The 18,276-nt window shown below is 52.6% G+C and overlaps 1 protein-coding gene across 5 annotated transcripts in view; it reads left to right on the top strand.

The window, feature by feature from the left end:
- Window positions 1–18,276, top strand: part of Ppfia4 (PTPRF interacting protein alpha 4) — a 50,629-nt gene that overhangs the window by 8,561 nt on the left and 23,792 nt on the right. For 4 of the 5 annotated variants that reach the window (XM_046463747.2, XM_046463739.2, XM_046463735.2 and 1 more), the window contains exons 2-15: window positions 2,830–3,464; window positions 7,010–7,111; window positions 7,507–7,671; window positions 7,933–8,007; window positions 8,228–8,317; window positions 8,886–9,077; window positions 9,364–9,510; window positions 9,777–9,911; window positions 11,911–11,994; window positions 12,308–12,439; window positions 12,751–12,813; window positions 13,481–13,572; window positions 15,379–15,487; window positions 17,302–17,510. In XM_046463747.2, coding sequence (XP_046319703.1) covers window positions 3,231–3,464; window positions 7,010–7,111; window positions 7,507–7,671; window positions 7,933–8,007; window positions 8,228–8,317; window positions 8,886–9,077; window positions 9,364–9,510; window positions 9,777–9,911; window positions 11,911–11,994; window positions 12,308–12,439; window positions 12,751–12,813; window positions 13,481–13,572; window positions 15,379–15,487; window positions 17,302–17,510 — 1,829 coding nt within the window. In that variant the 5' untranslated portion in view covers window positions 2,830–3,230. Of the gene's footprint in view, window positions 1–2,646; window positions 2,672–2,829; window positions 3,465–7,009; window positions 7,112–7,506; window positions 7,672–7,932; window positions 8,008–8,227; window positions 8,318–8,885; window positions 9,078–9,363; window positions 9,511–9,776; window positions 9,912–11,910; window positions 11,995–12,307; window positions 12,440–12,750; window positions 12,814–13,480; window positions 13,573–15,378; window positions 15,488–17,301; window positions 17,511–18,276 lie in introns of those variants that run through there. The other variant, XM_058585782.1, reaches the window with a different exon arrangement.

The raw sequence follows: 18,276 nt of genomic DNA, 5'->3' as shown, positions 1-18,276 counted from the left end.
GTGGGGGCAGGGCAGGAGGTCCTAGGCAGTTGCCTCAGTGGTATCCGCCTGGCATCCCTCTCTGGGCTCATTTTTTTCACTGGCTCTGTGTGCCATTTGGCCAGAGGAAGTAGAATTGCTACCTGGTTCTCAGGGAGGCTGGGAAAGCGCTGCTGGCCTTGAAACCAGCTTCTCAGTTGTCAGAATGACCAGGAGGATTTGGGAAGAACGAGTTGGACCAAATAGCACCTCACAGCCTGTTCACCCCTCCTGAGAACTTTTCCAACTCCTTTCTTGTAAGGAACTCTCGACTCCACCCACAGGCCTGCCTTTGTCCTACACTAAGGTAATTCCTTCTCCCCTGCCACGGTGGGGTGCTTTCTTCTTCTCAGAGCTCTGCTCATCAATGACCTCATCCCTCTAAGGCAGACAAAACAAGGGTGGCAGGTTCCATCTTATAGCAGAGGCCTCACTAGTGGTGACCAGCCCAAGGCAGATATCCCAGATCAGCTGGGCAAATACCCCTGAGATGACTTCCCAGGACCTCCTGACTGCCTAAGGTCATCTAGCTGGTCTCTGGTAGAAAGACCCATGGCCCAGATCTCCTAAGGCCCAGCTCTCAGCTTCTTCCTTTGCCTTGTACTGTAGGCTACCTGGGAATTTGCTGGGTTGAGACCACTCCCAGGACACCTGAATGCCTGAGCATACTTTGATCTCCAAAGGATAGCCCCTGCCGCAAAGGCCTTCCTAGCCTGCTCTCCTCTTCTGGTCTTTTATTTCTTTTTGATGAGTGGCTGAGTGGGAGAATAGAGGGAATGTGAGCCCAGCTGTTGTTTGGAGAGGGAGGGTGAGGCCTGGGCACAGGGGATGGGAGAATGGGAGGAATTGCTGTTAGCATCAGTGAGATGGCAGTTCTGCCCAGACTGGGACAGCAGCCCCTCCCCTCCACTTCCAACTTCTCTGAGGAACAGGGAGGTGAGTGTGGTCTGCCTGGCAGCAGCATCATTGAAAAGGTAGCCTGTAGACCAAGGCGTTCCTTTTCACCTTGGTAGCCTCTCAGAATCCTGCCCTACGTGGTGGGTGTCCAACTAGGGGAAAGGATTCCTGTGATCAGAATTTGTCTCTAGTATCTATGTCTGGGAGCAGGTGTGTGACTACATGTGTATCAGCCCTAGGTCTTCATGTTCCTGTGTCTGCCTCAGAGAGAGAGAGAGAGAGAGAGAGAGAGAGAGAGAGAGAGAGAGAGTGTGTGTGTGTGTGTGTGTGTGTGTACGCACATGTGCACGTACCAGCTTGAACTATGGGCCCCTCTGTGAATGGTTGTGGATGTGAACTCTGGGGTTTTCCTGCTGCTGCTCTTTCATCTGTTCATTCCTCCTTGCCCCCCATTTCTGTAATCAGGGCTTCTGATGCCATGGAGAAGCCCCTGCCTGCCTTGCACTGCCCACTCTGATACCCAGAATTCTAGAGAGAGGTCAAAGCAGCCTTGCCCTCCTATGTTTCCCCTGCTGGGTTAGCCATGCCACAGGCCTGCCATGTCTGATGTCTCACCTCACGCTGGATCTTGAGCCTCCTCCATCCTGATCCTCCCTTTCTGCCTCTCCTCACCACTGGTGTGGACAGGAGGCTGCCTGTGTGTCTCTTGAAAAGGGAAGTGGAAGGCAAAGAAGGAAAGTACCATTTATGGAGTGCTTCCAGTGTCCCCACCAGTGTGCTCGTGTTTCACACCCCTTCAGAGCCCTCCTGCAATGGGAGACCTAAAGACACTCCCTCTGAAGACTGGTTAAGCTGGTGGCCTTCCAGCAGTGGGCAGGCAGGTTGGAAGCTAATGGTAGGCAGGGAAACCTGCCTTCTTTGTTTTGCCTTCCTTTGCTCTGACCATTGGGCTTCCCTGTGCCAGGCTTAGGGCATCCATGGAGCCAGGCTGTGCATAAGCTGACTGCCCTTGCTGGTGACTTCTGGCAGTGCCAGCAATGGGGAATTCACCCTGAGGGAGCCCATCCCCAGCCATAAGCTGGTTGTTCCACACCAAAACTACTCAGGGAGAGTGACCCCCTAGTAGTGATCCCATGTAGACCCTGGTTCCTTTCCATCATTTAAGCTCTGCCCAATGTAAGGTGGTAGGCTATGAACCTAGAATCAAAGACTGCTATCTGCCAGACCTGCTTGCAGTCCTCCTTGGCAGGTTTTAGATGTGGGAAATGACTTGAGCCAGAACCTCCTCCCTGAATTATGGGGCACTGTAGCAGATCAGGGCTCTCTGCCTGTCCCAGTGCCCAATATGTGCCTCTCCAAGACCTCAGCCATGTTGTGCCCGTGGTCAGGGCAGGACCTACTCTGCCCCTGTTTCCTATGACCCTCAGGAGTCTAGCTTCTGTGGGACTCCCACCTACTAACCCTTTAACTCTTCTGCACTTGCCTTGACTTGAGTAGGGGGAGAGGGTTTTGGGGGAAGGGGCCAGAGACCCTATTTCCTTTTCTCCCACCTTCAGGTCTCAAGAGACTCTGGGCAGCCGGCCTGCTCCCCTACCGCTGACTGAATCATTTCTATATTTGGCCAGTGAGCCACGTGGGTGGGGAACCACTGCGGCTGCACTTCTGACAGCTGTGGGGGGCGGGGGCAGGGGCTGCAGGCGGCAGAGGCTGGGCAGTAGGCATGTGCATTCTTTGGGAGAACTAAGGCGCCATCAGAGTGAGTAAAGCCCTGAGAAAGGGCATGCGCCAACACCTCCCTCTCCTCCCTCTCCTCCTGCACATTCTGGTTTCAGGGTCGGCCTCCTCTGCCCCACCCCCTCCCCTGGATGCCCTTCTCCCTTCAGCTAGTCCTCACAGCAGTCTCTTCTCCCACAGACCACACCGCCCTCCAGAAACGATGGGTGTCTCTAGACCCAGCTGGGACTCTGCCAGACTCCGGTGCTCAGTTTAAGATAAGGATAATCTCCCAGGCCTGCTCTCCCTGCCTGTCATGGCCACACTCCGATGCTGCCCACTTGTCTGGGGACACAGGGCACCCAGCCCTAGCCCTGAGATGTTAAGCCAGGCCTTCTGGCTCCAGTCTACAGGGGCACTGCAGGCCCCGGGCTCCCTTCAGAGCAAGAGCAACTGATGCCATGGGAGAAGCCCCTGCCTACCCATCCACTTGCCTGGCCCTGCCTGCTCTGATACCCATGCATTGGGTCCTCCTGCAGGTGCCAATCCTGTGAGTCCCTCCCCAACCCCCTGACGCTGAGAAGGCCCTGCCCACCCCCACCATGTGTGAGGTGATGCCCACAATCAATGAGGGGGACCCCCTAGGGCCCCCCCACGGCGCCGATGCTGACGCCAACTTTGAGCAGCTTATGGTGAACATGCTGGATGAGCGGGAGAAGTTGCTGGAGTCCCTCCGGGAGAGTCAGGAAACCTTGGCAGCCACGCAGAGCCGGCTCCAGGATGCCCTGCATGAGCGGGACCAGCTCCAGCGACACCTTAACTCTGCCCTCCCTCAGGTAAGGCCTAAAGCTCTGCGCCTCCCTCAGTCCCTCCCTCTGCCCCTCCTCCAGCCCTGTGGAGTCCAGCACCCCTTGGGACCTCAGCAAAACTGTATCTACCTGCATATCAAATAGAGGAATTTACAGAACATTTACTCTCCATCTTGCTACGTAAATCCTTTCCCTGTCACTCCCAAGCATCTCAGCCTGGAATTGGCTTCACCTGGAGAAATGGGTGGAATTTGATTCAGGGAGAAAACCCAGCCCTAGTTGCCAACTGCAATGAGCCCAGTCTGCCAGTAGATGGCACCCTAGGCTGGAAAGAAAGAGCCCTGACTGCTTCTCACCAGAGGCCTATTCTTGGAGGTGGAGGGAGAGGGGGAGGGGGGAATCACAGAAGTGGAGGTGGGAGCAGCTTTAGAGCTCATCTTAGTCCAGCTCCACTATTGCACAGACATTACATGGGCAATTATAGACAGAGCTGAGTATCTTAACATCCCGTTTCATGTACCTCACCAGCATTGCTACTAGCTCTAATGTAGTCACCCTTTACAGTGTATTTTCTAAGGACTGAGCCTTCTGTAGGGTTTATCTCACTAGATTTTCAGAATGATGAAGTTGGTACTGTTATTACCAGCATCCTACTTCACAAGTGATGGTGATGGAGTTTAGGAAAATGAACCCCCTGCTCATGGCCATGCAGGAATTGACCCCTGAAAAGCTGTGTGCTTCCAGGGGCTGTGTCTCAGCCACCACCACATTTCCACATCAGATCATTGACCCAGAAGCTCTGTGTTGCTTCCTGCTCATCCATCATTTCGTAGGTATTCAAGGACAAATGCGTGCTGTGGGAATGGCAAAGGGAGCAGGAACTGAGTTATCCTGCTGCTTGTCAGAGAAGGCGTGAACCCTCCTGGTAACCAGGCCCCAGGTGGGGTGGGGCAAGCACAGTGCTCACAGTGACTGCTTACACATCCTGCTCTCCACCTCCTCTTAGGAGACAGATGGGTATGGAAACCAGGCACTAGATTCATTGCATAGCTCGCCTGGGGCAGGTGCGTGCCCTGCAGGGGCTGAGGGAGGCAGCCTGAGTTGCCTAACACCTCAAGCCTCAGAGCCAGGCCCTTTTCCCAGTGCAGGGAGAAGAACCAGGACTGGGCCTGGGTGGGTGAGTTTTCGGTTCAGGGCTCAAAAGTGACAGGAGGCCGAGTCTTGGATGCTTTCTCAGTATGAATATTTAGCCCTGGTGAAGAGGTGGGATGGGCAGGTGGCCCCTCCTACCTCACTTTGCAGGAGGCCCTGAGCATGCCCTGAAGTGAATGAGCCAGTCCCTGCTCCCAAGGAGCTCAGAGATGAGAAAGGAGACATAAGAGCCCAAAAGACTAGGAGAGAAGGTAGAGAAAGGTAAGAGAGGCCTGAAGGGATTGTTAAACACAACATCAGTGATAAAAATAGCTGCCTTTGTGGGCTTGTGCTAGGTACTCTCTGTACATTGGGTTCATTTAATCCTCCTATGTAATTCCTGGAGAGACTGTTTACCTCTGTCTTACAGATCAGAGAATGGGTTCAGAGAGGTTAGGTAATTTGTCCAAGGTCACATAGCTAACCAGAGCAGAGCTGAGATTTGACCCCAGGCCTGTCTGACTTCCTCTACTGGAAACTTCATGAGGGTAGAGGTTGTATCTTTATTGTCACTGTGTCCCCTGTGACCGGCACAGGACCTGGTATTCACATATATTTGTGGTTGGATGGTAGACTCCCCAGTGCTCTTGATGTTTGTTCAGAAATGTTTTCAAGGGATAGAGGGAGACTTCCACTGGACAGCCTAGACGGTTCCCAGGTGGCTGGAGCCTTTGAGATGGGCTTTTTTGAAAGAGGAATTTTCTCATCAGGTGGTGACAGAGGCTTGTGCTCTGCAGTGAGAGGGGGACTGCTGAGCTAAGGTTGGCATTAGAAAGGCTTGCTGGGGTTTGGAAACAGCAAGTAACCCAGGTTGACTGGATCTTAGGGTGGATGCAAAGGAACCGTGAGAGAAAAGTTTGAAAACCACTGTAAGCTTGCGTTTAACTTTGTGGACAGCATTGTGCTTTTGGAAATAATCCTGGCAGCAGTCTGTCAGATGGGTCAGTTGAGGAGGGAGAGGAAAGACGTCCTAGGATGGGGACATCAGGTAGTGATAAGCCTAAGGCCAGGGAAGGGAGAGCTTCACAGCCCTTTGGTGATGGTGTCATAGTATAGGGCTGGGGGCATGCCATTAAGTCCTGTCTCTGTGTCCAAGACTGTGTGTATGTGCATATGTGTGTGAGTGTGTGTGTGTGTGCATGAAGGTATGACCGTGTGCATGCATGTGTGTAAACTGAGGGGTGAAACAGCATCAGGCTCAGGCCTCAATGGCCAGAGGGTGGAATGCTTGACCTTGATTGTCTTTGGCCATATCCTTGATAGAAAAGCAATAGTCAAGGAATAGAGTCAGAAGTCCTTGATTTCTTGTGCTCTGGAAGGGATAGTCCCTTCTTCTTTCCTACAACCTTTTTGCCTGATCTGGAGTGATAGTGGGACTGCTTTGGGAATTCTTCATTGATCGGGAATTCTTGGTGGGCAAGGGAAGCTGCAATGCTGGGCAGGGCTGAAGCTTCTGTTCAGTTATTCTCAGACTTTGGAAGCCATAGAGTTTGGGCCATTCATCTGAAAATCTTTCTGGAATGAGGTGATGTTGATTAAATAGATAGGATATGATGGACCTGGAGCTGTGGGGCTGTTCTCTCACCTTAGATGCTCGTGCTGGTGGCAGAGGTGAGCTGGAAAGGTCATTGAAGTGTCTGGGCTTGACATTTATGGATGGGTCCCCCTCAAAGGGATATTTGGTACATGGGAATTCAGTGAAGCCAGGGCATGGGTCTTAGTATCAGGTGCTGGCATGAAATCCTGACCTGATTTGGCAGGGCTCCTGGGAAGCCAGGGCTGAAGCCACATGGCCAGCTATTTGGGCAAGTCCAAGTACCCTCCTGCTCCCATGTAGGTGGTTCCTTCAATCCACTTGTCTCACAGGCCACCGACAGCTTGCAAAGCCCTGGGGAGGATATGGAAGAGAGCTCCCTGGGACTCAGTCAGACTTAAGCTTCAGAACACGTTTCTCTTCCCCCATAACATCCATCAGCTTCTGGTGAACCTCACTTGCCCAAACCAGTGGCAGCCTACCTCTCCATCAGTGTGTAAACGAAAAGGCCATTGAATTGCTGGAGAACCAGAAGGCTGAGTAGGAGGGTCAGCAGAATCTGGTCACATTGACTGGCAGGGGAAGGGGCTGCAGAGTAGACTTGGTGGCTTTCCCATTTCTATGTGCAGCTATTTCCTCAGTTCCTAACACACACCTGGATTGCATGGAGCCCTCTTGGGGAGCTCACACCAGTTGCGGGGTTACTGCCCTGAAATGTGGGTGGATCGGGACTTTCTGGGGGGTAGGTGGAGGAAGGGATGGGTGAGAGGAGACCCCCATGGATCAGGTGTGAGGATGCTGCTTAGGGGGTGAATCCCATGTACTAAGGAGTCTTGGGGGTCTTCAGGAATTTGCCACCTTGACCCGTGAGCTGAGCATGTGTCGGGAGCAGCTTCTAGAGAGGGAGGAAGAGATATCAGAGCTGAAAGCAGAACGGAATAACACAAGGGTAAGTGGAGATCACCGGGTGTGTGTGTGTGTGTGTGTGTGTGTGTGTACCTTGACCAAGGCAGGACCAGGGCCAGGTATAGCCCCACCCCATCTTGACCTTTGCCTGCTTCTCGTCCTAGGGTCATAGCCAGAAAATTTAACCATCAGTACTAGGCTTTCCCCCTGCCGTTGCTGGGTCATAGAAACTCAGGGTCCTGGGGGAGAGGCCAGGACAACCGAGTTAAGGCCAGTATTTAATTGAAGAGCAGCTATTTACCAAAGTGGAATAATGTTAGCATTTTAAGGATGGTATGGCTGTATTTGTGTCTACTTGGTGATCACGTGGGTCCTGCTTGTGGTCCCTGGAGCACATGCTCAGAGTCTTCCCTCCTGTCTTCCCCTGCTTCCTGCCAGCTGCTTTTAGAACATCTGGAGTGCCTGGTGTCCCGCCATGAGCGGTCACTGCGGATGACAGTGGTGAAGCGCCAGGCCCAGTCACCTTCAGGGGTCTCCAGTGAGGTGGAGGTGCTAAAGGCCCTCAAGTCTCTGTTTGAGCACCACAAAGCCCTGGATGAGAAGGTATCCCTGCCCCTACTCTCTCCCCTGTCCAACCAAGCTTCCCTTCTCTGAGATTTCTGCATTCAGTGTTTAGGGAAATCTAGCTTCAGAACTGGCTCCTCCTACCGTGGGCCTCATTTCAAGTCCTATTAGGTTCCCTCCTAGGGTTTTACCTCCTGTTGGGCCCTTTACTTTACCTCATGCCTGGCGCTGGTAGACCAAGGCCAAGCTTCTTCAGCCTGGGTCCAGTGAGTCCCCCTTTCTTCCTCTTGTCTTGGGCAGGTTCGAGAAAGGCTCCGGGCAGCACTGGAGCGCGTTACCACCTTGGAGGAGCAGCTGGCAGGAGCCCACCAGCAGGTAAGCTGCCCACCTTCAGTTTATAGTTGGCAGCTCCCGGAAGTCCAGCTGGCTGGCCCCTTAGCCCCACCCTGTTCCTCATGGGATTCTTCCTCACTGTGGCTGGAGTCAGTAGCCAAGGCTGGGCCAGGCACTCCTTTCCAGAAAGTGGAAACTTAGAAGGGTCTGGAACGTGTAGGAAGCACTCTTTGACACACTGCCCTGGGCCTGTGCCCTATAGGTGTCTGCCCTGCAGCAGGGGGCAGTGGTGCGGGATGGAGTGGCAGAAGAGGAGGGGACTGTGGAGCTGGGACCGAAACGTCTGTGGAAGGTGGGTAATGGGGAGCAGTATAGCGGGGCCTGTGTTCCCCAAGACAGGAATGGGAGGCCCTGCCCGCTGACTTCAGTAGAGAAGCTGCTAAAATTAAATGCAGAGCTTTCTACAACATTCTCACTTCCTTCCTCCATCTTCAAAGAAATCTATCATCTTTCTATTTCTCTATCTGTCTATTGGTGCTAGGTACATAATATGTTTGTCCACTGGAATTGTTAGGAGCCATCTGCCTGTATCAGTATCAGGCAAGATGCCTTCTATCTCTGAGCCTTTGTTCCTTAATTATGCTCCTTTCTGGGTTGAAGAGGCTGAGATAACAGATAAAACTAAAAACTGTTGTTTTTCAAGAGATACACAGCAGAGCCAGGGTATTTGGGTATTGTCAGGAGTGAGCTGCTGGGGCCCAGGGAAAAAAGGTGTACCTGGAGGTGTGCTCTGAGGTCAGGGCAGAGCTGTGGTCTGTCCTGGGTGTGTGGCCCCTCCTACCATTTCCCTGGGGCAGGGCAGGGTGTAGGATGCCCTAGGCCTCCATGATTGACTGACTGATGGCTCACTGTCCCTGGAGGATGACACGGGCCGGGTGGAGGAGCTGCAGGAGCTCCTGGAGAAGCAAAACTTTGAGTTGAGCCAGGCCCGGGAGCGACTGGTCACCTTGACAGCAACCGTAACAGAACTTGAGGAGGACCTGGGAACAGCCCGCCGGGACCTCATCAAGTCAGAGGAGCTGAGCAGCAAGCATCAACGGGACCTCCGAGAGGTGAGAAAGGGTCTTTCTTCAGTCACGTCATCCCACTGAGTACAGGTGTTTGGCATCTGGGAGAGTGTGGAGCAAGGTCCAGGCAGGAGCGGGGAAGTATAAGATTGAACACTTGGCAGGGTCTGGTGTGGGGAGGAGTAATGGGGGTTTTGGTTATGGCCAGGAGTTGACAGGGGAGATCATGTTTTCTGGGTTATACCCAGCCAGGTATTGTGGGAGGTGCAGAAAGGAGCAGGGCAGCAAAAGTCTGGTGACCTTTCCTCTCGTCCCCTCTGCTGCCACCCAGGCTCTGGCTCAGAAAGAGGACATGGAAGAACGAATCACCACACTGGAGAAGCGCTACCTAGCTGCTCAGCGTGAGGCCACATCCATCCATGACCTCAATGACAAACTGGAGAATGAACTGGCCAACAAGGAGTCCCTGCACCGCCAGGTAACTCCTCCAGATGGGGCAGAGTGGGCATTGTACTTCACCCTTGAGGTTCTAATGATCCTGCTCAAACTATCCCATGGTGGCCCAGGAGCTCCTGGGATCCTGAAGATTCTCTTGGGAAAGGGGAAGTCAGGCATCTTGGGCAGTCAGGAACCAAAGTGGTCCCTTGCAACTTCTGATCTGTTACTTGCTCTCTGCTGTGATGGGGTCGGGTGGGGGTGTTCAGTGCTACCCCTCTTGATTCGCTTCCCTGTCCACATTGCTAGTGTGAGGAGAAGGCCCGACACCTACAGGAGCTGTTGGAGGTGGCAGAGCAGAAACTGCAGCAGACAATGCGCAAGGCAGAGACGCTGCCAGAGGTGGAGGCTGAGCTGGCCCAGAGAATCGCAGCTCTCACCAAGGCAAGTGGGCTGGGCCTGGGATCTGCCTCTGTCCCCTATGTCCAGTGGAGCCAGCTGTTGTGGAACCAGGCAGGGAGTGGACAGAGTGGAGGGCACATGGGGCAGGGAGCCAGAGAACTGCTCACTGTGTGATGCTGGGAGTACACTACCTCATGTCTGTCAGTCTGAAGAGGAATTCCTGCCCTCTTCACCCCACAGAGATGTAATGGTCCCATAAGAAAGGGTAAAAATACTTGAAAGAGAAGAAACCACACTGCTTCAAAGTATATTTATTATCATGACACCATTGTGGTTGATACCTCTGTTTGTTTAGGAATAGAGAGGGAAGATTAGGATTTTCATCTCTGGAAAAATGAAACTAAGGGGAGATATGATCAAAGTCTGTATATCCCTGAAGGGGATGCAGGGTTGCACACATCTTTCTTTACCAAATTGAAGCATTCTAGATCTAGAAACAACTCCGTTAGCCTAAAGCTTTAAGATGAATAAAAGACAATATAATTTACCTAGTGGAGAGGTAATTTAATTCCTAAGAGGTATATAGGCAGATATCAACTAGGTCTGGAAGAGCTAAATAAATGCATGGCCTTAGATGTCTGAGAGTAATTACATATTAGGAGTCTTTTTAGCTGGTTGGAGGCTTTTGGGGGCCTCATGGGGTATAACCATAGGTACCCCCAAACTCAGGGATAGAAGAAACCAGTTTTTAGCAAGCACCCACCCCAGAACCTTTGAAGGATAAGATGCTGGCCAGTGTGCCAGTATGGCATCTCAGGTGCTCTGGAGCTGGAACTCACAGCATCAGTAGGCCCAGGGCCAAGTCTGCTTCTGCCACTGACTGGCTTTCTGATTTGGGAAAAGTCATACCCCTCCATAACTGGGCCTCGGTGTTCTTACCTCTATGGTGGTGCTGTTGGCCTTGGTGATCTGTAGAGTCTTTCCAGCCCCTGGGAATGGAGGGTTAGGTTTAAGTTACAGCAGAGGATATTATGTGTGGGATGCTGAGCAAAAACTGACAAGAAGGGATGGGCTGAAGTGATTAATATGTTCAAGTGAGTCATAGCAGGAGGAGTTAAAGGAAGGCTTTCCTGACTGTAAGATGTGTGGTATTCTGGAAAATCTTGTCAGCAGAAACAATAGGGTCTCCATCTCTGGAGATACTTGACAGGAAGGGAGAACACTCTACCTGGGCTGGTTTAATAATAAAGGTAATAATCATGATGAGGCTAGTATGTTCCAAATGTTTACTAGAGCATTTCATTTAGCCCTTGAAATGGGCCAGTGGGCATAGGTGCTGCTAGTCAAATTTTACAGTTGAGAAAACCAGGCACTTAGAAAGTTCAAGGTCACATTATTGGTGAAAGATTTGAACCCAGGCTGCCTGACCTGAGCCTGTGTTCTCAAGTACAATTCCAATCTCTCTGGAAGCACATAGATGTATGGTAGCTCATGCTTTCAAATGGAGTTTTTTGTTTTTGTTTTTTTCTGGAAACATGGGGAGGATTTACCAGCTTTGAGCCAGGGACCTTCGCCTAGCCAGCTCCCCAGCTCTGGCTAAGGCCAGAGCCTTCCCCGCCCAGCTAGGACCAACCCTCCAGGCCTGCTTTCCCAGAACACCTTTCCAGCCTTCCCTCCTAGCTTCCCCCAGCTTCTGTCAAGGTAGCACTCAAGCGTCCCAGCCCCGCCCCTGACTAGCTCCTCACATCCCAAAGCCCCGCCCTCCAGGCCGGCCCCGCCCCTGCTCTCCACTCAACACGACCCTTGAATTGCCAGCTCTGAGCAGGAACCCAGGAAGGACCTGACAGGGGTCGAGTTTCTGGGGGAAGAAAGGTAGTGCTGATGGTGATTTGCACCAACTTGATAGGTGGAGGGCTGGGTTTCCTTGGCACCTGAGGCCCTGATCACTCAAGACTGCCCTAGCACCAGGATCCACAGGATATGGGGCCTGAGCAGGAGGAACAGAGATCTCCAGGATGCACTGACCTATCCCCGCCCCTAGGCTGAAGAACGGCATGGCAACATTGAGGAGCACCTGCGGCAGCTGGAAGGGCAGCTGGAGGAGAAGAACCAGGAGTTGGCAAGGGTGAGGGCACGAGGCTGGGCTCTTGGGTGACCTCCCTGCCCTCGGGGCAGGCTCTTAGGTACTGTTAGCGGAGGGGCACCGGGGAAGGACCTGGCCAAGGGAGAGAGCCCACAGGGTGAGAGGAGCCCACAGCTAGGGGAGGAGGTGGTTGAGAGAGCTGGAGAGAGGGTCCCTGGGAGGATAGAAGACTGGGGACAAGAAGGGGACTGGTGAAGCAGGCAGGTAGAACCCCAGTGGAAATGGGTGGTTCTCGAGGAGGGCGTCGTCGACCAGGCCCTGAGGTGGCCTTGTGCAAGGCGGCCCGGCTGTGCAGGTGCGCCAGCGGGAGAAGATGAACGAGGACCACAACAAGCGGCTGTCAGACACCGTGGACAGGCTGCTTAGCGAGTCCAACGAGCGCCTGCAGCTCCATCTCAAGGAGCGCATGGCCGCCCTGGAGGAGAAGGTGCAGGGGCTAGGGGGCGGGGTGGGGCGGGGCTACTCGAGGCGCGTATTGAGTCGAGAGCAGGGGCGGGGCCGGCCTGGGGGGCGGGGCTTTGGGATGTGAGGAGCTAGTCGGGGGCGGGGCTGGGACGGGTGAGTGCTACCTTGACAGAAGCTAGAAGCTTTTCCCGCTGGGGAGGGCGGGCTGGGTAGGTGTGCTGGGAAAGCAGGCCTGGAGGGTTGGTCCGAGCTGGCCGGGGAAGGCTCTGGCCTTAGCCGGAGCAAGGGAGCTGGCTAGGCGAAGGTCCCTGGCTCACAGCTGTTTTCCCCTAGAACACGCTGATCCAGGAGTTGGAGAGCTCCCAGCGTCAGATTGAGGAGCAGCATCACCACAAGGTACCCAGCTGCGGGGCCAGCCCAGCCAGCCTGGAGGGCCTGGGTCGCTGGGAGGAAAGGACATGCCTGTTTTTCATGCAGCTGCTCTGATAACCCAGTATTGTGTTAGCTTCTGTTAGTTCATGTGCATTACATTATATCATCACTCTTCACCACCGCCCAACCCAGTAGGTACACCACTACCCACAGTAAAAGAGAAACAGGCCATAAGCCTAGGGCATAGGATGGACAGCAGATTCAGGGCCCAGTGAATGGCTTAACCAAAAGATTGGGTGGGGGCCTCAAACCCTGGTGAGGTAAGAGTCAGGTGACTCTGGGAAGATTGGCTATTGTCCCTGCCTCAGCTATGTGTGGAAGGACACGTGGGTTCTTTGCTGCTCTGCCTGGTTTGCCACACTTTTGTGTGGTGTTAAGAGGTCAGCTGGCTTATTCCAGGAGAGCCCTTCCCTAGACAACCCTTCCCTGCCTGGCCCCTCTGCCACCTTCTGCTCACTTTCCAGTTGTTCCTCTTCTCTTGGCCCCTGGCCTGGGGCCCCTGACTTTGAACTTTGCAGAGTATTCTTCTGCTTTCCCCAAACTCTGCTGTCCTTTTTGTCCCTCTCTGACTCCCACTCTCCCTCTCTGCCCCTCCCTGGCCCCCACCCCACCCTGGGTCTGCCTGGCACAGGGCCGCCTGTCTGAAGAGATTGAGAAGCTGCGCCAAGAGGTGGACCAGCTGAAGGGTCGAGGGGGGCCATTTATGGATGGCATCCACTCCAGGTACTGGAGCGTGGGATGTGGGGCGTGCTGGGATGGGGTCCTGCTTGGACCCTGGGGAAGGAGACCTTCCCCCCATCAAAAGACCACCCAGGACCTCAGGGTCCTCCTCATATTCAGGGTGGGACACTGAAGCTCAGAGAAGTTGGTTAGAGTCAATTTATCACTTGGGCATTCAGAAGGGGAGCACTTGTCCTCTGAGGGGTGCAGAACAAGGATCAGATGATACTCCTTTCCTACTGTCTTGGAACATGGGTCACAGGACACTTCCTACATCCTCAACAGAGAGTATGCCTTGGGAGTTGTCTGCCTGAGTTCTGTGCTCTCCCATGTTGCACAAGGTCCTCTGGTAGAGAGTGCCACTCTAGTTCTTTTGAGACACCACCTTTAGGATTGCTGTTTGAGAGTTGAGAATCACCTGAGTTCAGGTAGGAGGCAGTGAGCAGAAAGGCATTTGAGAGAATGGAAGTGAGGCAACAAAAACATCCTTCCTGTTGAAAGCTGAGGTTCCCTGTTACTCATGGTTGTGGCATGTAAGAGGTGGAGGTGGAGCTTTTGCCTCTGGATTTTTCTCCACATTTTGTGAAGCACTTGGCATTGAACTCAGACCACAAACATGTCCTCAATTCTCAGCCCAGAGAAGATCGAGGAGAGTAAAGTAAAAGAGGGCCCTCAAGGTCCATGGCTCCCTTCTGTCCATGTTCTTGTCATATCAGAGATCAGCTACTATGAGGAAGTGTTACGGGGTATATATGTACGTTGGGGGGCAGTGCTTGAATTAGGGAAGAATGTTGAGCTTGAGAGAAGAGGCCTGTGGGAACCCCAGGGTGGTGGATACCCAAGTAGCAACTTCAAGTTCATTGGGAATTACTGTATGAAGAGAAGCAAGGAACCAAGAAATATAATGGTAGCTGAGATTCTCCCTGTGGATTGGCTAAAAGGAACAGCCCTTCAATTAATAAGATTTGGTCCCAGCATACACCAAGCCATTTGCCACTGCTACTTTTCCTTCCTAGCTGGGGGTTTTTGGCTTTGACTTAGAATATCTGGACCTATCACAGAATTGGGGCTGAGTTGCTGAGAGAAGAGGGAGCTAGGCTGCTCCCCTCTCAATTCAGCTATACAATCTCCTGGCCCCTTTGCATTGCTTTCTCTCAAGGGTCCCAAGCTGGGAGGTATTGGGAAGAGGCATCACAGGGAGGCTTCTTGACACTCCTGAGATTGTCACTGGGACCCTAAAATCTCAGGTTTGGCTAGACCTTTGGAGTAGTTAAAGTGGCCACCCAAAGCTTCCTAGGGATAGGGTCGGGGTGTGACTGTGTTAAATTTTAGCCAGGGACTCAGTCCAGATTATTGGGAAGCCTGAGAAAAGTTGCTAGGGAAAAGACCACAAAACAAAGACCATCAGAGTTAAAAGACATCAGAGATCACCTTCCCTGGGCCCAGTGCCCCAAGCCTTGTACTGTTCTTAACAGAAAGCCAGAGAACCCACACTTGAAAACCTCTCTGATGGGGAGCTCGACTTTTTAAAAGCATTGTAAGCCAACTCTTGCCATAAGAAGGTTTTTCTTAGGCTAAATGGAAAGCCACTCTCTAGAATTTTCTTCCCTGGGTCATCCTGACCCCTGGAGCACCAGAGAATAATTCTCATCTTGGGCTCATATGGTAGCCCTTCAGACATTTCTGATAACTGTGTGTCCTGTTAAGACTTCTCCAAGGTGAAGATCCCTGACTCTTTGAGCACAGTGTGTGCAGGCTGGGGCTCTCAGTCCTCAGGACCTGTCATTTCTCTCCTTTCTACCACTCAAGGTCACACATGGGCAGCGCAGCGGATGTGCGGTTCTCCCTGAGTACAACCACCCACGCGCCCCCAGGTCTGCATCGCCGCTACTCAGCACTGAGGGAAGATTCAGCTAAGGTGAGGGGGTGGCAGGGTGAGTGTGTGTGTGGGTCTTCCTGGGGAGTTTGGGGTCAGTTCGGCCGTGTGCCTGGCTCCAGTTACACGGACGGCTGGCGTGTGGTGCAAATCCTCTCCCCTGCCCTCCCCCATTTCAATGACAGCTGCAGCCCCAGGGTTGGGGCCATTGTCAGCTGCAACAGCTGTGACCCCCCTTGCCTCGGCCTCCTGGTGGGCAAGAGGTAGGGGCTGGAAGGCGGCCAGCCAGTCCCTGAGGCCCCACTGAGGCATGTGTGCGTGTGCCTGGGTGTGCAGGCGTGTGTTTCTGGTGGCCGGTGGTGGTGGGGGGGGGGTTGCAGAGGGAAGGTGGAATTGGCTGGCTTCCTGAGATAAAAGCTGTGGTTGCAGGGGAGATGAGGGAGGGATGATAGGTCTCCTGGCTCTGGGCTTGGCACCTGGAGCTTTCTGAGAAGCAGCTATGGGTTCTTGCTGTCTGAGTTGGCCTGGGGAGAAGGGGGGGAATGAGGAAAGAGGAGGGGAAGGAGGGATGCCTTCCTTCTTTCAGGGAAGTCTGATTACTGCCTGGTCCTCAGTTGTCAGTCATATTCTCTTGTGAGTCCAGGTCCCCCAATCTCTGGGGCCTTAGAAGTTATAGATGGAGGAAGAGGGAACTCCTGGTCTGTGGAGAGGGCATGTCCCTGCCCTTAGGGCCCTAGTCTGATGGCAGTGTGAGGGCACCTCTGTATCTCACCCCTTTACTCTTCTAAGAACACAGCAGCTGCCCAGGGGCTCAGGATGAAGGCAGCAGGGGCTTGAACAAGAGTCCTCAGGGGTAGTTTGGGGACTTGGGTCCTAGAGACTATGTGTTAGAGCTCCTCTGGCACCCCTCCTTGTCTCCCCGACTTTTCTGGCTCTCCCAGTCCACTCCTGTGCTCTCCTCCTCTTCTGGGCCTTTGTCTGTTGAAGAGGTTTGTAGATGATTTTTGAAAAGCCATCACCTCTGAAGGTTGTTCAGAGGGTCCTGTGATATGCTAAAATTACAAGAACACAAGACCTTGTCTTAATCCCCGAAGTAGTCACCATTTGCAAGTTTGTATGAATAGAAACTAATAACCTTTATATAGTGCCTATTTTGTACCAGACCCGATTTTCTCATTTTAAGCCTCACAACTACCTATGAGTTAGGTCCTGTTACTGTCCTGTTTTATAAATGAAAATCCATTGGGGAACAGAATCAATAAGGCATCATCTAAAGGCAGAGAGAGATTACACAACTTTCCCATGGTTGCACAGCTAATATTTGGTGGAGTCAAGATTCTAAGCAAGAGCTGGGCACAGTGGCGCAAGCCTGTCATCCCAGCGACTCAGGAGGCAGAGGCAGGAGGATCATGAGTTCAAAGCCACCCTCAACAACTCCAAGGTGCTCAGAAACTCAGTGAGACCCTGTCTCTAAATAAAATATAAAAAATAGGGCTGGGGATGTGGCTCAGTTGTTGAGTGCCCCTGAGTTCAATCCCCAGTACCCCCCCTCCAAAAAAAAAAAAAAAAAGATTCAAAGCAAGGCCATTTTTTTGGGATTCATCTCTAAATCACTTTGTTAGCTAGCTCCTTGAGTTGGAGCAGAATCTCCTAGACTTTCATATGCAAACAAATAATCTGGGAATCTTGTTAAAATGCAGATTTTGAATCAGTAAGTCTGGCAATGGGGCCTGAGATTCTGCATTTCTAACAAGCTCCCAGGAGAGGTCAGTGCTGCCCAGTGGCAGTGGGGAGGGTCCTGCTCCTCAGCCCTCTGGGGTGCTATAACTACTTCTTTATCTTTTTCCTTTGCAAAGGACTGGGAGCCATCTCCACTGCCTGGATTGTTGGCCTCCACAGCCACTCCTGCTTTTGACAGTGACCCTGAGATCTCTGATGTGGATGAAGATGAGCCAGGGGGTTTAGTGGGCTCCGTTGATGTTGTCTCCCCTGGCGGCCATTCAGATGCCCAGACCCTGGCCATGATGCTGCAGGAGCAGCTGGATGCCATCAACGAGGAGATCAGGTTGGGGCAGGGGCGGAGGGCCTGGGAAGTGCCTTGAAGGACAGAGGGCCCATTTCTTAGTATTTGGCAATGCCAGAAAAAGTTCACGTCTTACAACTGCACCTTAGTACCACAGTCTAGGGACCTTCTGTGAGACATCAGATAAGGTTCTAGTCCAGTATTTCCCCCAAAGGGAAGCTGATTCTCAGGCTTCATCCAATGATGTGACTGGGTGTGGGAGCATGGAGCTGTAGTCCTGGTATTCTTCCTGATCTCTAAGAGTGTAGCTTCCACGGCTGAAGCCATCTCAGGGTGACAGCTTTGTGAATGTTACTGTCAGTCTTACTCTAGTAAGTCCTACCCTGAGGTAGGTAGCATGATCTCTGTTTTATAGATAAGGGAACAGAAATTCAGAGGTTACGTGACTTTCCCAAAGCCATGTAGTAAGTGGCAGAACCAAGATTCAAACTGAAGTTGAAACTCAGTCCACTGGGCCTTGCCTTCTGTCCCTAGGAGGCATCACACAGGATCCAGTAGCAGGGAAAGTTGTCAAGACAGACCTTCCCTTGATCCTGCTTTTTAGTGAGTTTATTAATCTTAAGATAAACAGCCAGGAAAAATCTGAGCTGAGCGTGCAGCTCTCCAGGCTGCTGAGGTCATGTAGTTCAGTGGCTCCCAGCCTTGGATTTCACAGTTACAAAGAAGATACCGGCCCCTCCTGCTACAGCAATAGGGAATTGCCATCATTTTGCTTTGCAAAGTAAATCATTAAAGAAAGATAACCACC

This window comes from Marmota monax, unplaced genomic scaffold (genome assembly GCF_021218885.2).
Source record: "Marmota monax isolate L192 unplaced genomic scaffold, Marmota_monax_Labrador192_F-V1.1 WCK01_AAM20220418_F8-fsc00099, whole genome shotgun sequence".
In the NCBI taxonomy this organism is placed as follows: domain Eukaryota; kingdom Metazoa; phylum Chordata; class Mammalia; order Rodentia; family Sciuridae; genus Marmota; species Marmota monax.
Note: the sequence above shows the minus strand (reverse complement) of the source record. Positions and strands in the feature narration are given on the sequence as shown.